The sequence below is a fragment of the Rasamsonia byssochlamydoides genome (assembly GCF_041956645.1).
Source record: "Rasamsonia byssochlamydoides strain NRRL 3658 unplaced genomic scaffold VTN77scaffold_31, whole genome shotgun sequence".
In the NCBI taxonomy this organism is placed as follows: Eukaryota; Fungi; Ascomycota; class Eurotiomycetes; order Eurotiales; family Trichocomaceae; genus Rasamsonia; species Rasamsonia byssochlamydoides.
The window spans coordinates 14542-33816 of record NW_027192414.1 but is presented as its reverse complement, the minus strand read 5'-3'; the positions used below and the strand labels follow the sequence as shown (position 1 = coordinate 33816).

The 19275-nt window shown below is 47.6% G+C and overlaps 7 protein-coding genes across 7 annotated transcripts; 5 read left to right on the top strand and 2 right to left on the bottom strand.

The window, feature by feature from the left end:
* Positions 1 to 1666: 1666 nt before the first annotated feature.
* VTN77DRAFT_4494 (uncharacterized protein) lies at positions 1667 to 2760 on the top strand (the record flags this gene model as incomplete). The annotated part of the gene is made up of 3 exons (XM_069420559.1): positions 1667 to 1804; positions 1863 to 2312; positions 2368 to 2760. 3 exons carry the CDS (start codon positions 1667 to 1669, stop codon positions 2758 to 2760), a joined length of 981 nt encoding a protein of 326 aa, XP_069277667.1.
* Positions 2761 to 3966: 1206 nt separating this feature from the next.
* On the bottom strand, positions 3967 to 4271 carry VTN77DRAFT_4493 (uncharacterized protein; the record flags this gene model as incomplete). The annotated part of the gene is made up of 2 exons (XM_069420558.1): positions 3967 to 4071; positions 4122 to 4271. The coding sequence occupies 2 exons, from the start codon at positions 4269 to 4271 to the stop codon at positions 3967 to 3969; spliced, it is 255 nt and encodes an 84-aa protein (XP_069277666.1).
* A 253-nt stretch (positions 4272 to 4524) lies between these two features.
* VTN77DRAFT_4492 (uncharacterized protein) lies at positions 4525 to 6180 on the top strand (the record flags this gene model as incomplete). The annotated part of the gene is made up of 2 exons (XM_069420557.1): positions 4525 to 4882; positions 4976 to 6180. 2 exons carry the CDS (start codon positions 4525 to 4527, stop codon positions 6178 to 6180), a joined length of 1563 nt encoding a protein of 520 aa, XP_069277665.1.
* A 675-nt stretch (positions 6181 to 6855) lies between these two features.
* VTN77DRAFT_4491 (uncharacterized protein) lies at positions 6856 to 7164 on the top strand (the record flags this gene model as incomplete). Its single annotated transcript, XM_069420556.1, has 2 exons — positions 6856 to 7055; positions 7110 to 7164. The coding sequence occupies 2 exons, from the start codon at positions 6856 to 6858 to the stop codon at positions 7162 to 7164; spliced, it is 255 nt and encodes an 84-aa protein (XP_069277664.1).
* Positions 7165 to 7525: 361 nt separating this feature from the next.
* VTN77DRAFT_4490 (uncharacterized protein) lies at positions 7526 to 8047 on the bottom strand (the record flags this gene model as incomplete). Its single annotated transcript, XM_069420555.1, has 1 exon — positions 7526 to 8047. The coding sequence occupies one exon, from the start codon at positions 8045 to 8047 to the stop codon at positions 7526 to 7528; it is 522 nt and encodes a 173-aa protein (XP_069277663.1).
* A 3223-nt stretch (positions 8048 to 11270) lies between these two features.
* Positions 11271 to 12727, top strand: VTN77DRAFT_4489 (uncharacterized protein; the record flags this gene model as incomplete). Its single annotated transcript, XM_069420553.1, has 5 exons — positions 11271 to 11465; positions 11531 to 11567; positions 11628 to 11695; positions 11776 to 12152; positions 12262 to 12727. 5 exons carry the CDS (start codon positions 11271 to 11273, stop codon positions 12725 to 12727), a joined length of 1143 nt encoding a protein of 380 aa, XP_069277662.1.
* A 4517-nt stretch (positions 12728 to 17244) lies between these two features.
* VTN77DRAFT_4488 (uncharacterized protein) lies at positions 17245 to 18531 on the top strand (the record flags this gene model as incomplete). Its single annotated transcript, XM_069420552.1, has 6 exons — positions 17245 to 17341; positions 17401 to 17459; positions 17519 to 17671; positions 17737 to 17801; positions 17851 to 17948; positions 18002 to 18531. The coding sequence occupies 6 exons, from the start codon at positions 17245 to 17247 to the stop codon at positions 18529 to 18531; spliced, it is 1002 nt and encodes a 333-aa protein (XP_069277661.1).
* Between the last annotated feature and the right edge of the window lie 744 nt (positions 18532 to 19275).

The window sequence follows — 19275 nt, the reverse complement described above, 5'->3', positions numbered from 1 at the left end:
CCTTACTCTATACCCTAAGATATAGATACCTATATTATATAGCTTGAATATAAGTTTTTAAAAGACTGTCGGCTTCTAGCGACCTCACCCGTGAAGCCGGTGATTATCATATCGACCCACCAGGATTTAGGTTGTAATCAGCATATTTCTCTAGCCATCGTCTTTAGCCCTGTCAAATAGGAGTTCTAGTTCTTAGTCAAATAGATTAATCAGATTGTCTTCGTGTCTCCATCAAACAGAGGCCAAGCTTCAAAAAGGTGGATCCTACTGCTGCAGGCCTTGAAGAGACAGACTCCGGCCTCTCTGGACTTTCATCTTTTCTCTCTTGGACATCGGAATCTGCTTATTATTGACTCTGATGGCCTATGTCTTTTATTCCTTGTACCTGTACTGTACCTAACCAACCACATTCGGTTATGAGTGCGAACTGCTCAGGTGCCCGAACCTTGGAAATTCAGAGGGCTAAAATTCAAAGTTCAGGTACTCCGTAGGAACAGACTAATAGACGACAAATAAGCACTAACCGCATGAAATGCATAGGGAATTGTAATCAGAGCAGCTATAGTTCCAAGTTGTTTATCACATTCCCGATTAGTCATCGTTCTCTTCCGGATTCCACTCTCACCCACCAATAATATTAATTAATGTGCAAGTCAAGTCAATCTCTTTGCGTACGTACGAATGAACATTTTGGTTAGATCGGCCTGGACCTATAGTCTTTGGTTCAGATAATGGTTCCCCCAGGTTGTGTCCGTGCGAATAACGTTTATCTACGGGCAGAAAGCCCCATAATAAGCTTACAGCCTTATCCAGGACCGGCGAGTGAGAATTTAGAATGAGTTTAGTTCGTGTACGGTCCACCGTGGATCATTCGAATTTCTAAACCTCACACCTCAGCTGGCTATGGTCAGTAACTCGGATTTTTCGTAATTAGGTGACGTGGAGTGTCTATCAATCTCAATGCGAAAGGTGAATGAGCCACATTCCAGATAGGAAACACGAGGCTTTGCAGGCATCATTTGCATTGGCATTTACCCCTCATACAGTAAGTACTCCGTAGATACGTATGCGATCGCACAGCATGAGGCTGGGAGAGATCCCAACCACCAAAATATTTGTTCAATGGAGGCATCAGGATTATTCGATTGGACCCGGCGGCCGCCACAGCCACAGGCCGGGCTGGGCAGCCAAGGAAAAAAATAAGAATAGCAACAAACCAGACGGAAAGGCCCGCGCTAACTTGCTTGCGGGAAATCCTCTCTCAGATGCACAACGCGTGTCCCCTCCACTCAGCCACGTCCGAGTGGATTTGCTTTTCCGTCACTTGCATCTCATTGACTGACATCGCTGAGCTGTCCCGCAGAGGCGGAGCAAGAAGAAGCATTGCATAATTTACGGTTCACGATGGATCCGTGGCAGGGCTGTGAACCTGCCATCCATGATGATCGCTTGTCCCGCATCTCATTTATTCCCGCTCCACGCCATCCCATCCAAGGGCTGCTTTGTGTTCTTCCCTTGCATGGTTCCTCTCTCCATTTATATCCTCCCTCATCCTCACCTTTCTATCCTCCATTTCATCCCATTTAATCACCTCAACACCCCGCCGTTTATCGCTGCCATTCCATCTCACCGTCACTGGGCCAATAGAGTTTGAGGAACCGCCAACATGGGCACAGCGGGCCGCATCGCGTGTATCTTCACTCCGTACGTCCTCAGCCTCGGAGCCTTGATCTGTATCATCTTCGTCGGCTTGGGCTCTACCAACGCCAACTCGAGCACCCTCAATGACCTGTATTTCTTCCGGGTGAGTGCCCAGCATTTTCTCTTGAGTTGGGACCAGTCACTGACAGCCGATCGGACAGGCTGATCTCTCCAACTTGACCAATACGTCAGATTCAACCATCGCCAACGCGCTGGTCAACCTTGCCGATCAACATTCGTCCCAACAGCTCGCCAACGCCCTGGAGCAGGCGGAGAAGGACCTTGATCTGCAAGATTTCTACGACATTGGTCTGTGGAACTACTGCTCGGGGAACAAGACGTCGAATGGCGACTTCCAGGTCACCTACTGCGCTCCCCGCCAGGCTGAATACTGGTTCAACCCGGTCGCGGTGTGGAAGCTGAACAACACCGGGGTGGAGGACCTCCTGCCCGACAACCTGCAAAAGGCCCTCAACACCTACGAGAGCGTGTCCAAGTGGATGTTCATCGCCTATGCCGTGGCTTTCATCTCTACGCTTGTCGAGCTCGTCGTTGGTCTGACGGCCATCTGCAGCCGTCTCGGCAGCTTGGTCACCAGTTTGGTCTCAGGAGTATGTCCGCTGGCAACTCGCGAGTTTTGGAAGTCATCGTGCTAACGTGTCACAGGTTTCGCTTCTGTTCACCGTCGCCGCCTCGGTGACCTCTACTGCGCTCTTCGTCGTGCTCACTGGCACTTTCAACACTGCTCTGAAGCAGTACGGCCTTCACGGAAGCATGGGTCCCCGCATCTACGCGGTGACCTGGCTCGCCGTCGCCTTCTCGCTTGGTTCCAGTCTATTCTGGCTGCTCAGCTCATGCTGCTGCTCCGCTCGCTCTCCTTACCACGGAGACCGACGCGGTCGCCGGGTGACTGCGGAGAAGGCACCGTATACGTACGAACGGGTGGCCAGCCCGTACATGGGAGCGACCAGCCCGGCCCCGGCGTACCACCCGGGCAACAACGTGCCGATGCAGAACGTCCGCCGCGATGTCGCCTACGAGCCTTTCCGACACGTTTAATTTGATATCTAAGAGGACCACGTCATTTCATCTCTTAGATTTTCCGCTGCTGCTGTATCTTCTTGACGACTTTCCTTTTCTTGCTATCATGTTCTGGGATTGGTGGTGTTTTTGCATTTCCATCTCCATCTGTTACTAGTACGACTCCATGATCTTGACGACATAACGATAGACCTGAGACGGCCTGCGGTTGATGCCGCGGTCGCAACGAGAGGATATCGGGAGGGGCTTGTGCATGTACATAGATATCGCTACGATACCCTGCAGAATTTGGAACTGATCATTCTTTTCATCCAAGGTCCAGAGGAGAGAAAGATTTTGTCTGGTAGAATATCTCACATCAAATAAATGTACTGTACGTGCACTAGAGAGGAGAAGAAGATTGGGAAACGGCTTTATTTTCTGTAATTCCGAGAGAGAGTGGGTGTTCCCGGAAACTATTACCTAGCTAGGTAGGAGGTAGGTATTACATGTGCCTGGCGCTCTAATTGGAGAAATCATATATATGCATTTAAATTATTAGCCAAAAAGCTTCTTATTATTCTTATTATTTGTTGATGACTAGACATAGAAAATCACCGTATATTTTTTTTTTAAAAAAAATTGGCCATGCCTACCTACCTATGGTATGCTAGTTAAGTAGGCTACGTATTCTGTACTGTCGACGGAAACGAGAGGATGACTGAATTTTGACTAAAACACTAGAACTCCTAGTATAACATGAGAAAACAGGCTGATTCTTATGCCAAAAACAATTGTGGTCGACCAGTTTCCATCTTCTTTGTTTGTTTCGAGTACTTGCTTGCTACACAGGTGAGAGCACTACCACCTAGGACTCCTAGGTGCTGACACATACAGCACGTTAGGTGGTGCTGCGCTTTAGATCTTGCCTGCATTGGTTCTGTTGTACAGGCTGAGATCGCTTGCAAGGCTGAGGCTGAGAGACGTGCTGAGGGGACTCGTATTGATGAACCAGGTCACGAGACCTGACTGTTCTCTCCAAGGATATCCTAAGCAATCTGGATATGTTTAGGTTAACAACGTTGTACTGTACACTTGTACTACATATTGATTTTCTTTACTGAGTGAACTCCTAATAATAAAACTATCGTCAATACTGTTGTTCCTCTGTGACTCTCTGACTCTGACTCAGTCCTTCCATCTTGTGTCGCATAGTTATGATGGAGTACAGGCGATTACGAATGACTACTCCATGCGGAATAGCCTGGTGGCCTCACCAACGTCCAAGGATTCCGAATCGAGAGTCGTGTTCGGCGCTATGCCCAAGGGGGTTACTAACAGTTGATCCCCCTGGGCACCTGGCCGTTACAGCCCCCGTTGCAATTTGCGACACAGCCCACCTCGTGTTCGCCTTGGCGGTTAGCTGTGATCGTTGCGTGTCTGATTTGGCTGATTTGCATGTCGCACCAGTCAGCCGCATCCATCGGCCACGCTATCATTCGGCTATCCCGGACCCCTAATTCGTCCAACACAAAGCCAGAGCACTCCATTTGATGATCGCCTTCCAATAATCACCGACTATTTGTCCTGCTCTAAATATGGATCCGGGTCGGGAGCCCCCGAGCTTCCAAGTCATAAGTGGAACTCAATTAGAGCCGCAAAGTCGAGGACGTCACGCCCGTACGGAGTACGGGGTACTCTGTTGGTCGATTCTTTATAAGGCCGGTCTCCGGCCTGCTCAGAAAAGATTCAAAGAACATTGAATCAGATTTTGCCCTGCCTGGATCAGGGCACCCAAGCAACATGGCAGCCATGTCGGTGCAGAAATGCATCTTCTCCCTCCTGACCCTCCTGGCGGTTCTGGACTCCCCCACTCGCGTGGGTGCCGACTCGCCCAAGGTCGTCAAGATGGACATATCCCGGAGGAGCAGCAGCAGCAGCAGCAGCAGTACGAACCATGCGTACGGACGGCTGGCCAGGCGCAACACCGTCAATGTCGTCGTCAACAATGCTGTCTTTCAGGGTCTCTATTTCGTCAATGCTACCGTCGGCACGCCGCCGCAGCCTGTCCAGCTACAGATTGACACTGGCAGCAGCGACGTCTGGGTCTTTGGCCCCAATTCGTGCGATGAGAACACGTCTCCGTGTCTGGGAGGAGTCTGTAAGTTTTTTTTTTTATATATCAACTTCTCTTTCTTCCCGCCCAGCTCACTTGATCATGTTTCTTTCTATCGTGCTGGTCTAACTTCTGCAGTTGACCCCTCGGAATCATCCTCCATCAAGGTCGTCGGAAAAGACGAGTTCAAGATCGAGTATGGAACCCCCAACTCCGACGTCGTCGGCAACTACATCACCGACGACTTTGGCATCGGAGGCATCACTATCAAGAACCTGACCATGGCCGTCGCCACCGACGCCAAAGTCGTTCCCACTGGCATCATGGGCATTGGCTTCGACACGGATGAGTCGCTCGTCGCGCAAGGGTCGAAACCATACCCAAACATCATCGATGTGATGGTCGAGCAGGGCTTGATCAGCACTCGCGCCTACAGTCTTTGGCTGAATGATCTAGACTCCAGCACGGGCAACGTCCTCTTCGGTGGATATGATACCGACAAGTTCTCCGGCAAACTGCTGACGCTCCCGATCCAGCCAGACGCCCAGACGGGCAACGTTTCCACCATGACCGTCGCTTGGACCTCGCTGTCGGTCACCAACAGCAGCGGCAGCGACGGGGTCACCAAGACCATCACCCCAGACAACTTTGCCGAGGCCGCCTTGCTAGATTCCGGCACCACCGTCACCCTCCTGCCCACCGACCTGTACGAGGAGCTGGCGCAGTTCTTCGGTGCCGTCGAGGATCCGTACTCCGGCGCCACGCTGGTCGACTGTGATCTGCTCGACTCTTCCACCGGGACTTTGAATTTTGGTTTTGGCGGCTCAGGGGGGCCGGTCATCAAGGTGCCTTTTTCGGAATTCGCCCTGCCGCTGGAGTACGAAGACGGGTCTTTGGCGTGTCAGCTCGGCATCCAGCCGCTGACGGAGCCCGATCTGGGCGTCATCCTGGGCGACACGTTCCTGCGGTCGGCGTATGTCGTTTACGATCTAGATAACAAGCAGATCTCTCTGGCGCAGACGGTCTTCAACTCGACGAGCAGCAACGTCGTGGAGATGAAGGCGAGCAGCAGCGTTGGCACTCTGGTCAGTGGCGTGACCGTGACGCAGACGGCCACGGGGTTGCAGGCGCCGGGGTTCCAGGCCAGTGCGACGGACATGCCGTCGGTGACGCTGAGCGAGACAGCCCTGCAGTTTACGGGGACGGCGCTGGCGACGGGCACCTCGTCAGGGTCCGACAAGAGCGGTGCTGCTAGCAGTGCTGTTGTGCCGGGGACATTCGCCAGTGTAGCCGTGTGCATGTTGGCGATGGTCTTGGGCACTGCATTGATGACATTCCATTAGATGTGGATTTCAGCATGCATGCAATATAGATATAGATATATATATATATATTTCGAGTTAAGTACATAGATCTGTGGGATGGATATAGGGATGTGTGGGTTATTTATGGGACGGATACCATTTGCATATATACCACATTACATTCATTATGTTACGGCGATAGGTACTGGCATCATATTTTATTTTCTTACGGCCGGATTTTTACTTCAAGGTATCTTTCTTTCTTCACTTGTAGATCTATAGGTCAGGTCTTCTGACTAAGTTAGAAGACTCGACTCGACTCGACTCGAACTTCTACGCGAATATGCACATCGTCGCAGTCGTACTCCAAGCCACGAAGGTTAACATGGTGCCCATTTACTGGTTTGGAGGAGACAGTTGGCGTGCAGGACTGGATATTCGCGGGTTGCCTTGCTGCATTGGCGGCTTCACGAGGCTGCAGACTGGTGATTCTCAGCAGGACAGTGACTGATTTTTCCACTGCCTCCAATTGCGACATCGCTCTCGCATCCTCGCTTAGTCACTCTCGTCTGTTGCCCTCTTATTCTTACTTTATTAGTCTCGTCCATCGCTCTCATCTGTCACTCTTGTATCTTTGCTCTCTCATCCTCGTTCGCTTACCCTCTGTCGCTCTCATCTGTCGCCCTCTCATTCTCGCTCCGTTGCTCTCATCGCATGGCTCTCATATGGAATCATCACCGCCGTCCTCGCTCCCGTCATTGCTGTCGTCGACGCTCCCGTCTTCCCTTCTATTCTCGCTATAGCTGCTGTCGTTGCCGCGCTGTTGTCATATTCTTGGAGTGTGCTTCTATCGTTCTGCTTGCCACTTTCGCGGTTACGTCACTCTCTTGTATAAGAGAGTGTATGAGGTACAGGTAATGTTCTTTTGGAGTAAGACAATAAGTGAACGGGATTAATTGTCAATAAAGACAGGACTACGGTCATATTACACGACTGCAACGTACAACATTCCCAACCGACTAAATCTTCAGATCATCCATATAGTACGCGAGATCACCCAGGCCATCCTTCTCACAGAGGCTATGCCCATTCCCCAGGAACCGGAAGCGGTTCTTGGAAAGATACCGAATGTCGAAGTGTTCGCCACCCATATTCTCGAGGCAGTCTTTGAAGTGGAGGACCGAGCCAGGGTAGACCCCCGTGAGCTGACCAGTGCTCTTGCCATTCTTATACCAGCTGCGGCATTTATCAGCCCACACAGTACGCTTGAGGTATTCCTGTGCCCAGACGTTGTAGTCGTCCACGGCTTCTTTCTTAACATCAATGGACCTGTGGGGAAAAAGTCAGTGCTGACCTTTCAGAAGCTATATGACTACCTAGGTACTCACTTGATATCTTCTGTGGCAATCTTCTTGGCCCACTTCAGGATATAGTCACAGGTAAATGATACCTGTGTCAGAACTGACCCATGTGAGATCGGACAGTTCGGGCCATTGAACATAAAATAGTTTGGCATCCCGTCAACCTGCACCGCGAAGAAGGCCTCCGGATTGACCTTCCACCTCTCATCCAAGGTTGCACCATCCCGCCCCACAAACTTCCATGGTGGAATGAAGGACGTATCAAAGCCCGTTGCGCAGACGATCAGGTCAAATTCTTCTTCACCATCAGCAGTGGTTTTGATCCCATTGGCTGTGATCCTCTCAATTGGTTCCCAGCACATGCGGATATTGGGGTTCTCAAAAGCCTCTAGGTATCCATCCCCAGGGGTCAGACGGCGGCAGCCAGGCGAGAAGTCAGGTATTATTTTCTTTGCGATCGAAGGATCCAGATTCTTCATCCGCTCCTCCATCTGCTGCTTATAGAGAGCTTGGAGCTTAGCTCGAATTGGATGATCGCGCAGCATGGCATAGAAGAAACCATTGATGCTGTGGAAACAGAATGGTCATTACGATGTCGTTATTGAAATGATCAATCTACTCACCTGTTCTCAAGGTCTCTGCGTACTGCGAAGTGAGCCTTTGGATCCTCCCGGAATTTCCTTCGCTCCTCCTCAGTATACGCAAAGTTGCTACCATCTTTGGTTTTATCGGCACAGAAGTTGTAGGAGATCCATGTGGCGTTGCGGACATAATTGACCAGCTTTGAGACCTTTTTGTGCATGGCTGTAACACACTGAATGCCTGAGGATCCATTTCCGATGACAGCCACACGCTTGTTGGTCCAGTCATAGGATTCGTCCCTGTGAGTGAACATTAGCCACGTCATGTGAGTGAGTGGGTGTGAGTGTGAGTTTAGTCTGGTTCAGACTAATGTTCTCAGAAGCAATTTAGACGTACCAGTTGGCAGTATGCATCAGTTTGCCCTTGAAGTCCCAAAGGCCTTCGATCTCGGGCCATCTCCACTTGCTGGATCAATCATGGTCAGCCGCATCCTGGAAGATGACGAGGGTAAAACTCTCACTTCAGAAATCCGGTCCCATTCACGAAGATTTCTGCCTCATCTTCCTTGATGGTACCGTTTTGGTCGATTTTCAGCTTCCATTTACCCGAGTCTTCGTCCCAGATTGCTTCCGTCACTCTGGAGTTGAACTGAACCCGGTCATCTAGATTCCACTTCCGGACAGTTCTCTTCATGTACTCCCTGATCTCAGGACCAGGGGCATAGAAGTGCGACCAGTCAGGGTTTCCTTCGAAAAGGAACGTATAGGCATCTAGCCACGGTCAGTATCTAATCACCTCTTTGCGCGGTTTAATGTGTAGGGCCTCACGAGCTGGAACATCACTGTGAAAGTTAGTATCTTCATATACTGATAATATTTTCATATACCGATAATGATGCTCACTGACTTACCAAGCAACGCCAGGGTACCGGTTTTCATACCAGGTTCCCCCAATTTCCGGATTCTTTTCATATATAACCAAGTCGATCACGTCCTCCAGCTTCAGCTCATGCTTGACCTTGTGAGCAAGGGTCAAACCAGAGTAGCCAGCGCCCACGCAGATGATCTTGAGCTTCCTGCGAGAATATACAGGTTCTTCCTTGATCGACACCCAATTCGGCGGAGTCTTCCCCTCGGCCACGAGGCCGGCTGGAGTCAGATGCACTCCGTTAGTGGTGGCCATGATGGATGATAATGAGCCGGGGTGGAAGCAGGGGTGTTCGAATTGACGTTAATAAGCAAGTACGGAGGACATACGCCGCATAGGTAAGTGACTCACATACCGTCGTCCTCGAGATATAAATACCACAGCTACTCCGTACATACATCCCCTCAGAGATAACCGGCTGTAGGACTCGGTAATTCCTTCGCACGACAATGGGTTAGGTCATGTTGATCCTGCAGTCTCATAACGGCCATCTTCCCTCCAAAGAAGTGTAAACAGCCGTCAGAGCTAGCGCTACACCATTGATAGTCGAAGAGACGCTAGTTGGTGAGGTTGCGTAAGCTGCTAATAGATGGTGTTCACTCATAGGAATCATACGGAGTACTCCGTACTCCATACTCGTACATACACTGTTCCAACCCGAGGACCGTTTTTCCTGGTCTATTTGTCTAACTGGTTGCCACATTCTAACGACAGTGGAAATTTTATGCACCGGATGATAGAGATGGAGTCATGGACGGTCGACATAGGGTTCGCTTGAGCCGATGTGGGGAAGCCGTTCTTGCTATGGTTATGACATGGTCGTCAAGGGACCCAGTAAGAGGCATCTGTAAATGCCCAGGCCAGAATTATGCCAGCCCATCGAGTGGACACTCATGCGGAGTCGTCTCTGAGAGGACAAACCCCTGGTGCGGCACAGCGCACGATGTGTGGGCCGGCAGCTGTCATGCCATTCATAACACGTCGATCAGAAAGACGCTTCAACCGTTCAACTCACCGACCTCGAGCCAGGATTGAGCGCGCGAGTGATGAAATTCGAGTAGTGACTGCGCCGCATGTGAAAATGTGTATATGAGGTGAGTACCCGGACTATCTTCGTGCTGTGCCGCATCTTGGCAGCAGCTTTTCTCGAGCTAACGTTCCACATTCTTGTCTACACCGTATGTATGTACAGTACACTATCTGCTGTACGGAGTACTGTACAGATTCAGCAGTACGGAGTACTCCATACCCGGTATGTGTTCAGTGCAGTCTCTCTAGAACCCGTTGTCAGTGTCAGAGATTTTTCCACTCAGCCAAAGATTGCCATGACATTCATCTCAGCTGAGTACTTCGTACTCCGTACTCTGTTTCTGCTGACAGTCAGATGCTGGCATGAATTCTGTCTTTTCTGCAGCACCCATTATTAATTCAATTCCAGGCTCGGTCTGCTTGTTGATATCGCGGCATCTCCTAGCTGAGAGCTGAGACAATTGGTCCTTTTCTGCATACAGCAAGCTGTTGACAGGCCCCTAACAGCTAAATAATCATGCTAACCTCAGACGCTCAACGCTTACCTACGTTGCTACCATGCTATGATGAAGGCATCCAATTCACGCCCGCTGCTATCTAATATATCTGTAACGGCCCGTGAAGAGTCCCGACTTCCTTGTTTCCCAACTTGATGACTTTTGGGTACGATCCCTGCTCTGTTCCCGTGTACCGACTCCCCGGTATAGCACTGGCGCGTCGACACGTCATGGACCCGGTACTCTTGCCAGGATCAGAATGGCGGTTCTAATGAAAGCAGGGATGTTGCGACAGCGGCACATTCGCCAAGGCTTAGATAACTAACTAACCAATTTGGTGGTTTTTGTACTGAAGATTCCGTACGGAGTATTATTGTTGCGTGCTTGCTCTATAGGATCTACAGATATGTCTGCATACGGAGTAGACATACGAGTTTGCTGCTACCGTTTCTCTTCGCCTGTATAGACTATGCCGTACTTACTCCGTATATATGTTTGTTTCACCGGTCAGTCAGTCGTGTGAAGAGTGAGGGGACGACATGTAATAGGCATCATTCGCTGCTCAGTTGACACATACTTGACAGACTGAAAATCCGAGTGATTTGATTTTTCTCTCTTCTTTTCTTTCGTTCTTTTCGTTCTTTTCTTTCTTTCGTACCTCCAATATCAAATCAAACCAAATCAATTGAATTGATTTCCAAAGTTCAGTTCAGTACCGTACATACATTCTCCAATGTCAGCTTCAGGAGACTTCGGCCCAGCACCCCCCGGCGTCGACCTCGCGGAGAACCAGAATGCGGAAATACTGGGCGCAGTCACCACGCTTATGATCATCGGCACTGGAGCAGTTGCGTTGCGAGTGCTCGCCCGGATGAAAACGAAGAATGTCGGTTTCGCGATCGATGACTACCTTATCTTCTGTGCGCTGGTGAGTTTTTTCTATCTGCGAGAATCAGGAATTCTGCCTGCGCAAGCTCATTGTTTTCCGGTCAGTTCTTCTCGTATGGTAATGGGATATTGTGCTTCGTCAGTAAGTCGATATCAGATTTGTGACGGTCTGTTCTAATTAGCGAGTGTGGCCGTCTCATAGGCATTCCGTACGGCAATGGAAGACATCTGCAGGTCCTCACGACGGATGAATTCATCAAGTTATGGAAGGTACTGTATTTCAAAGGCTTCTGCCATCCATCCACGAAAAAATTCCCTGTTTCAGACAGAATTGCTGAATCTACCCTCAGGTCCTCTTTGCCTACGTGATAATCTACGCCACAGCCGTGACCTGTACAAAATCATCGATCATCATGTTCTACCGCCGCATCTTCCAGCTCCACTACTCGCTCTATTTCGCCATGTTCTTCGTCATCGGCTACTGGATCACCGTGACCGTCACCATCCTTGTTGGTTGTCGGCCCCTGCCGTACTTCTGGGAGCAATACATCGACCCGAGTGTAGGGGGTGTCTGTATCAATGTGAACAAGTTCTTCTTCGGGAATGGCATCGCGGCCATGCTGATCGACGTGATTATCCTCTGCGTCCCGATGCCTATTATCAAGGGATTGCAGATGCCGACTAGTCAGAAGTTTGCTGTCGCGGGTATCTTGTTGCTGGGTAGTTTGTAAGTGCAGAACCTCTGCTACAGACGCATTCCGAGAAAGAAGGAAAAAAAAGACAAAACAAAACAAACGATTGTCTGATTCTTCGATTGATTCTGTCTACTTGACCAGCGTCTGCGTCGCAAGCATCGTCCGCATCGTCACCCTAGACCGCATCTCATCGACCGACCCAACCTGGACCATGGCCCCAGTCTTCGTCTGGTCCTGCGTCGAGCCCTTCATCGGCATCGTCTGTGCGTGCCTGCCCACCTACGGGCCCTTCATCCGTCGGTGGCGGTCGAAATCCTCCAACTCAAAGAACAGCCGTGGTATCAACAACAACTCCTCCACGTCCTCGTCCGGCTTGCGTTTCAGCAAGAAGACCGCCCACCGCCGCACCACCGACTACACGAGCCTGGGCGATGAGGTGCAGCTGACGAACGAGATTAGCGTCACGGGCCCGGCGTCCTCGTCCATGCGCACGAAGGGGAGTGATGAGGAGCTGGGGTATCCGATGACCAGCATTATGGTCCGCGAGGATGTCAATGTTACCTGGAGCAATTCGGCTCAGAGGGGGAAGGCTGCTGATGTGGTGTGACGCGCTGTTTTGTGTTGTGTTGCTATAGAGGTGAGGTTCTCCGTTGCTGCTGCTGCTGAGCTGGTGGTCAATTGCAAGCGTTGGAAGGTACTGTACTACATACATACGTATGTTTTTTTTCTTTATTTTTAATTATTTTATTTTGTCTGTAACAATATATATAAACATGTATGCAGTCGCTCGTTAGTATATATACTCAGCATACAAATATTATCTTATGCCGTGTCTACGCGGAGATGGACTTAGAAGTGAAAGTCATTACGAGATAGGATTAACAGGAGTAGGATTAGAAAGTTCTCTCCTTCTACTGTATGTCCTGTAGAATCTATCATCGTCTCGTTGATAATGATATGATATCTCTGGTCGGTCGTTGATTATTAGCTACGACAGTATAAGTATAATAATAATTGTCGTATGATATCTGGGAGAATTGTCGGGAATATTATAAGATACCGTTGCAGATGAGATCTTCGCTGTAACATATGTACGATAACTCCAATGGAGTATAGACTAATAATTAATCATCCTAGTAAGGTTGGAAACTGAGTACTGTACGCGCATAGATCCTCCCTGATCAGATCCTCCCCTGATCATCATTGATATATTATTAAATTTACCCCCATAAAGTAATCATTGTAACGTTGGAACGGAGGAGGTAGGTACGGAGTACCTGGTACGGCTACTCCCTTGTATGTAATATAGATCGATCATTCTTCCTTTTTATTGGACAAAAAAACCAGGATTGAATTTTGAATTTTTCCTTTTTTTTTTCTTCTTTCTCTTTTCGCTAGGTAAAGAACCTGCTGTGTATAATATAGTAATTACTCCGTACTTTATAAACACAGGTTTAGATGCCGATAGAAGTAGACAGGGCAAGGATTTTTCTGTAGTGTAGGCAGTAAGTAGTACCGAGTACAGTATATACAACCATGACTTGATAATTGTAGTTGTGCAATTAGAAGCCTAATACTCCGTACAAGCATCTTGAAATTAAGCACAGAGTTTACCTAGGTAGGTAATTAGTCTGTACTGTACATACATACAGTATGTAAGTATGGAGTATCCGAGTAATTAATTACCACCTGTTCTGTCCGAGGTATCTATGTACAGTACTGTACATACAATACTGTGCTGTTATGCGGCACAGCATACCGCATACAGAGTAGACATTCATTACTTGTTCATTATGATTCATTCGAACTAACTAACCTAATGTTGGAGCTCCTCTACGGAGTACGCGGATCACTAAGTTGGTGCCATGGTGCCTCTTGGCTGGGTCTGCAAAACAGCCAAGACGTTAAAGTTAAATAAATAAGGGCAAAATGATTTCCCGGGTGAAACAGAGCCAATTTTAACATTACTTGGCGCAGAACCCTATTTAGCCTACGACCTACCTACGTAACCGGTTACCGACCTAGTACATATACGGAGTACGGAGTACACAACTCTATAAACTAAACTAACGACGGGGAGTCGGGAACTGGACTGGACTGGACTGACTCGGACGGAGAGAGTCGAGACTGCTGGATAAAAAAGGAGCTATGTATGGACTGTACGGAGCACAGCAGTCCGTACACTTTCAGGGCATATGTATTAACTCAGCCTACTTCTCCATATATAGGTTCATATTAACCCTTCTGATTTTTTTTAAAAAAAAAAAAGAGATGACGTTATCTTATCTGATCCGATCTGATCCAGGTTGATAGGTAGATATCAAAATGAAATCAAAATTCAAAGCAGACATTAATCTTTCCGAAGAGCGAGTAAGGGTGCGACAAATGATAGATCCATCTTATGCGGAGATAAAACGAGTCCTCTTATTATTGCTCCTTGCTCGGATCAATAAAGACTGATTTACGTGATACAGGATGACCATGAGGTCGAGAAATCCTTTATCCATCCATCCATTCATTAAAAACTGGCAGTTACGGATGTTTAGCTAGAGACCTCTAAATAATTTAAAAATATGTTGTATGGTCCGTCTATATGGCTCTCTAGTTAACTGACCTGGCTTCAAAGTCGAGGCGAAAGTCTAATATTTACTGCACAAATACTCTACGAATGGCTATAGCTTATGTTAGTTCCCTATAATACCGATATTCTAGAGCATCTAGAGCATTGCTGAAGAACTATAATGGTATGAAGAATCTTATATCTAAAGGGAAAAAATTTAGTTGTTTTCGGCAGGGGGAGGCATAAAGGATGTGTCGGTGAGAAAAATCCAATCTTTAATTTAAGCTGAGTAAATATCCCCAATAGGACTTCATTAGACTCCCTTAACCATATCTTACTAAAGACTACACTGACTTTTTTGAAATTTCCTTTCGACGTACCCTAACCGTCCTCGGTGAAAATGCTCCTCTATAACTATTTCCCTACACTCGGTAGAATTTACCTCACTAGTTCCTGAAGAGAGTATATATAAGTCCTTTCTAGCTCTGAGAAGACTTCATTACCTCCTTTGCTGATTAAAAGCGCCTTGATTGGGATATATCTATGAAAATACTCTATATTATCAAGACGGCCATACATACTGACCAGAAAAAAAAAAGTCTAATGACTTTTGTTTTAGATATGTATGTATTGTACTTGACGTTAGTTAATGGATGGAGTAGAATGATTCCTTGAGCCAGTCGAGAATCAAGTTTGGAAACGGCGATTAGATTAGGAGTATGTTTCCTGAGTATGTACATACCTATGTAGAGGACTGGCAGTAGAGGCGCAGGCATTCTTGAATCTCCTTTCTCTACCACGCCACGCTATAGTGCTTTTTTCCCGACAAGTATGTATGTATGTATTTGTTTGTGTGTATTTGGAGGCAGGCATATCTTACATTAAAAAAAGACAGAGAGACATGAATAGGTGATAGTGCTGCTTGTGGGACATCTACGATAATTCGTCTTTGTTTCCTCTGATGTTTTGATGTTATTATACCTCGTAGTGGGAATAATCAGGTTCGGGATCAGATTGAATTTCATACGACTTTGCCAGCGAGGCAATAGCAGATAGTTAAGATAGCAGGAGGAGTGGCTCTCAAATGACTGAATTCTTGCTCCTATTCTTTTTTTTTCCCATGTCTCTTTCCTCCTAGAGGTATTCCTTTTCCTGCTTCGTATCTTACATGAAAAAAAAAATCATAACTCCTCTTTCTGTGTCTTTCAGATACCAAGAGAAATAAAATAGATTAATGAATATATTATCTATACTTTATAGTCTCCCTACCAAAGTTAATTGCCTTAACTCTCTTGTCTATTTTTTCTCTACCTAATAATAGTTTATTATCGTCAAAGTCTGAAGAAGCTTATGCTGGCAGGTCAACGGCCTCACTGCCAAGGAAAATAAAAGACATTGGTGAAGAACAGAAAGACAGGCTTTTTACAAGCCAAAACCTCCCATTTTCGGTAGATTTCTATTACCTTCGTTTGTTTTTTTCCCCCCCTCGTGTACCTAGTTGCAGGCTTCGTAGCCAGGTTACAAGCTCCCTCAACACCAACTTATGTCCGATTACAGTTCTTAGGTTTACTTCTTTGGGGCTAGTAGTTCTAATTACATGCATAGTTTAAATTAATTAGGCTATCTTAGGCAGTTCAGAATGAATGAGTGAGAGATATTTTATTCACCTTCCCATCTTTTTCTAAATAGTCTGTTCTGTTCAAGTCTGTTTCTACTAGACTCGTGTCAGGATTAGGTGTATCTGCTTGGGAAGTCGACAGGTCGAGTTAAGATTACAAGACTCTGACGCTAAATCCAATTCATATCAGACTTTACACTACTTCAATATGATATAATAATATGGCCTGGAGTTGCAAGAGAGGGGAAACTATAGCTAAGGCCCATTGTTGGTAAGATGGAGCATTCTCCTGCTGCTCCCGTCTCGCTCCGAAGATGCTCTCTTAGATGATTTATTGATCCAATCCAAATGCAAGAAATAATCCGTAACACAACATACGAACAAAGATGCAGTAAGGAAATACAATTAAATGCATGGAAACAATGGGTGGGATTTGTGCCTGATCTGCCGAGACTCCGCTAGTTTAGTTATTTTAGCCTGTAGTGACTGATATATGTGTTGCTAAGAATTTTAGTCTAAAGAAGTTCGCTGAAGGAGAGGAATGAAAATGAATCGAATTAATAATTAACTAATTATTTTACCTCACATGAAGAAAATACTGTGGTTGATCTGCATTGCATAGGTTGAAGATAGAATAGAGTCAGACGACCTAAAATTAATCCTAAAATTAAACACCCCTGGCTTCCCCGCGGAGTGCCGCTCCTGCGTTTCAAGTTTAATTTAATTAATTAGCCATTGGTACCTGACTTTTCCGGTCGATCGATTTAGCAATAATATTCTCCGTGCTCCGTACTGTACAGCTGTCGAAGCTGGACGAAGATAAATACCCTGCCCTGACCATGTCCGCCAGACTTCCTGCCTGTTTGTTTCCTGCACTGGACTCGACTCACGAAGAGGTCTTCCCTGCCAGCTCTGAATTATTTTCTTCTCCAGACGTCGCCATAAAATGAAGCTTAACACAGTCGTGGTGTGTGGTCTGACGGCCGCTGGGTGCGCCCTCGCAGCACCGGCCAAGGGGAAAAAGCGGGGGTCCGTGTTTCAATGTCAGTAATACATATCTATACTATAATTCATCGCGTGAATATAGAACTGACTGTTACAGGGTTCGGATCCAACGAATCCGGCGCCGAGTTCGGCAGTGGGAATATCCCTGGCGTGGAGGTAACAACCCTACTTACGTGTATACACAGGCCTATGTACGAATCCACTGATATGTGCAGGGAACCGACTACACCTTCCCAAACACGTCGGCCATCCAGATCCTGATCGACCAGGGGATGAACATCTTCCGGGTGCCGTTCCTGATGGAGCGGATGGTACCAAACGAGCTGACGGGGCCGGTGGATGAAGCGTATTTCCAGGGGTACAGTCAGGTATGACATCTGTCATGCATTTACGACATTTCTTCCATGAATGTGACACTGATTGATTGATTCAGGTCATCAACTACATCACCAGCCACGGCGCGTCGGCAGTGGTGGATCCGCACAATTTCGGACGATAGTACGCAAGTCACTTTCTTAATTTATCAACAGTTGTTAACATCACACAGCTACGGCAACATTATCTCCTCGCCGAGCGACTTCCAGACCTTCTGGACTACTATCGCGTCCAACTTTGCCGACAATCCGGGGGTTATTTTTGACACTAGTGAGTATACCCATAGACACCTACCTGGCTACTACATAATCTGACTGCTACAGACAATGAATACCACGACATGGACGAAAGCCTCGTCGTCCAGCTCAACCAGGCCGCCATCGACGGCATCCGCGCCGCGGGCGCCACCTCGCAGTACATCTTCGCCGAGGGCAACTCCTGGACCGGCGCCTGGACCTGGACGCAGGTCAACGACGCGATGTCGAACCTGACGGACCCGGAGAATAAGCTCATCTACGAGATGCACCAGTACCTGGACTCGGACGGGTCTGGCACGTCGTCGACCTGCGTCAACAGCACCATCGGCCAGCAGCGCGTCGAGTCGGCGACCGCCTGGCTGAAGCAGAACGGCAAGAAGGCCATCCTGGGCGAGTACGCGGGCGGCGCGAACAGCGTCTGCGAGACCGCCATCACGGGCATGCTCGACTATCTCGCCCAGAACACGGACGTCTGGACGGGCGCCATCTGGTGGGCGGCAGGACCCTGGTGGGGAGACTACATCTTCTCCATGGAGCCGCCCAGTGGCATTGCCTATGAGCAGGTCCTGCCGGTGCTGCAGCCGTATCTCGAATGACTAGCCAACTGTGATCATCGATCGAAGGATCAATCACATTGTCACAGGAGCAGATAGGGGTATATATGGTTGGTAGGATTGATATGATATGATATGAACTTCAGGATGGACAAGTTTTACTCAGAGAATGTCATGAGTCACTTTCTCTTTCTTCTCCTGTCTATATTCTGTCCTCCCTGTCCATCATTATCCATTGCAGTGTACTGCACTGTGCTGTACATACACATCTTCATTCGTTGAACATAGTTGACTACCTAGGTAACTACATTGTTTATTTACTCAAAAAGCAGAGTGAGATATTTTGAATATATGTCGATCAATTGAGCTATGATAATATCTAACAAATGGATGCTAGTTGCTAGATATATGGATTTGGTATGGACTAGGAGAATTACTTTTTTCCCCTTTTATTTCTTAATGTTTCCCTGATCGTTCTACTATAAATGGTAGAAGAGGGGATTATTATATATATACATCAGTGACCCATTTCTCGGGTAGAAAAGAAGAGGGAGGGGAAAAAAAAACACAGCACGAAAAAGAGGGAAAAAAAGAATAGGAAGAATAATTACTACCCCTTAGACAACAAACCAATCAGCCATTAAAGCATTCACCTTATGCTGTCATGTCATGCCAGCAGACCTCTGAATGTCTACTTCTTCTCAGTTTTGTTCGCAATAAACGAGGACCTGAATTACACTTTTAGGTTAGTTTCTCCATTCAGGCATAGTCCTGCATCCATCAGGT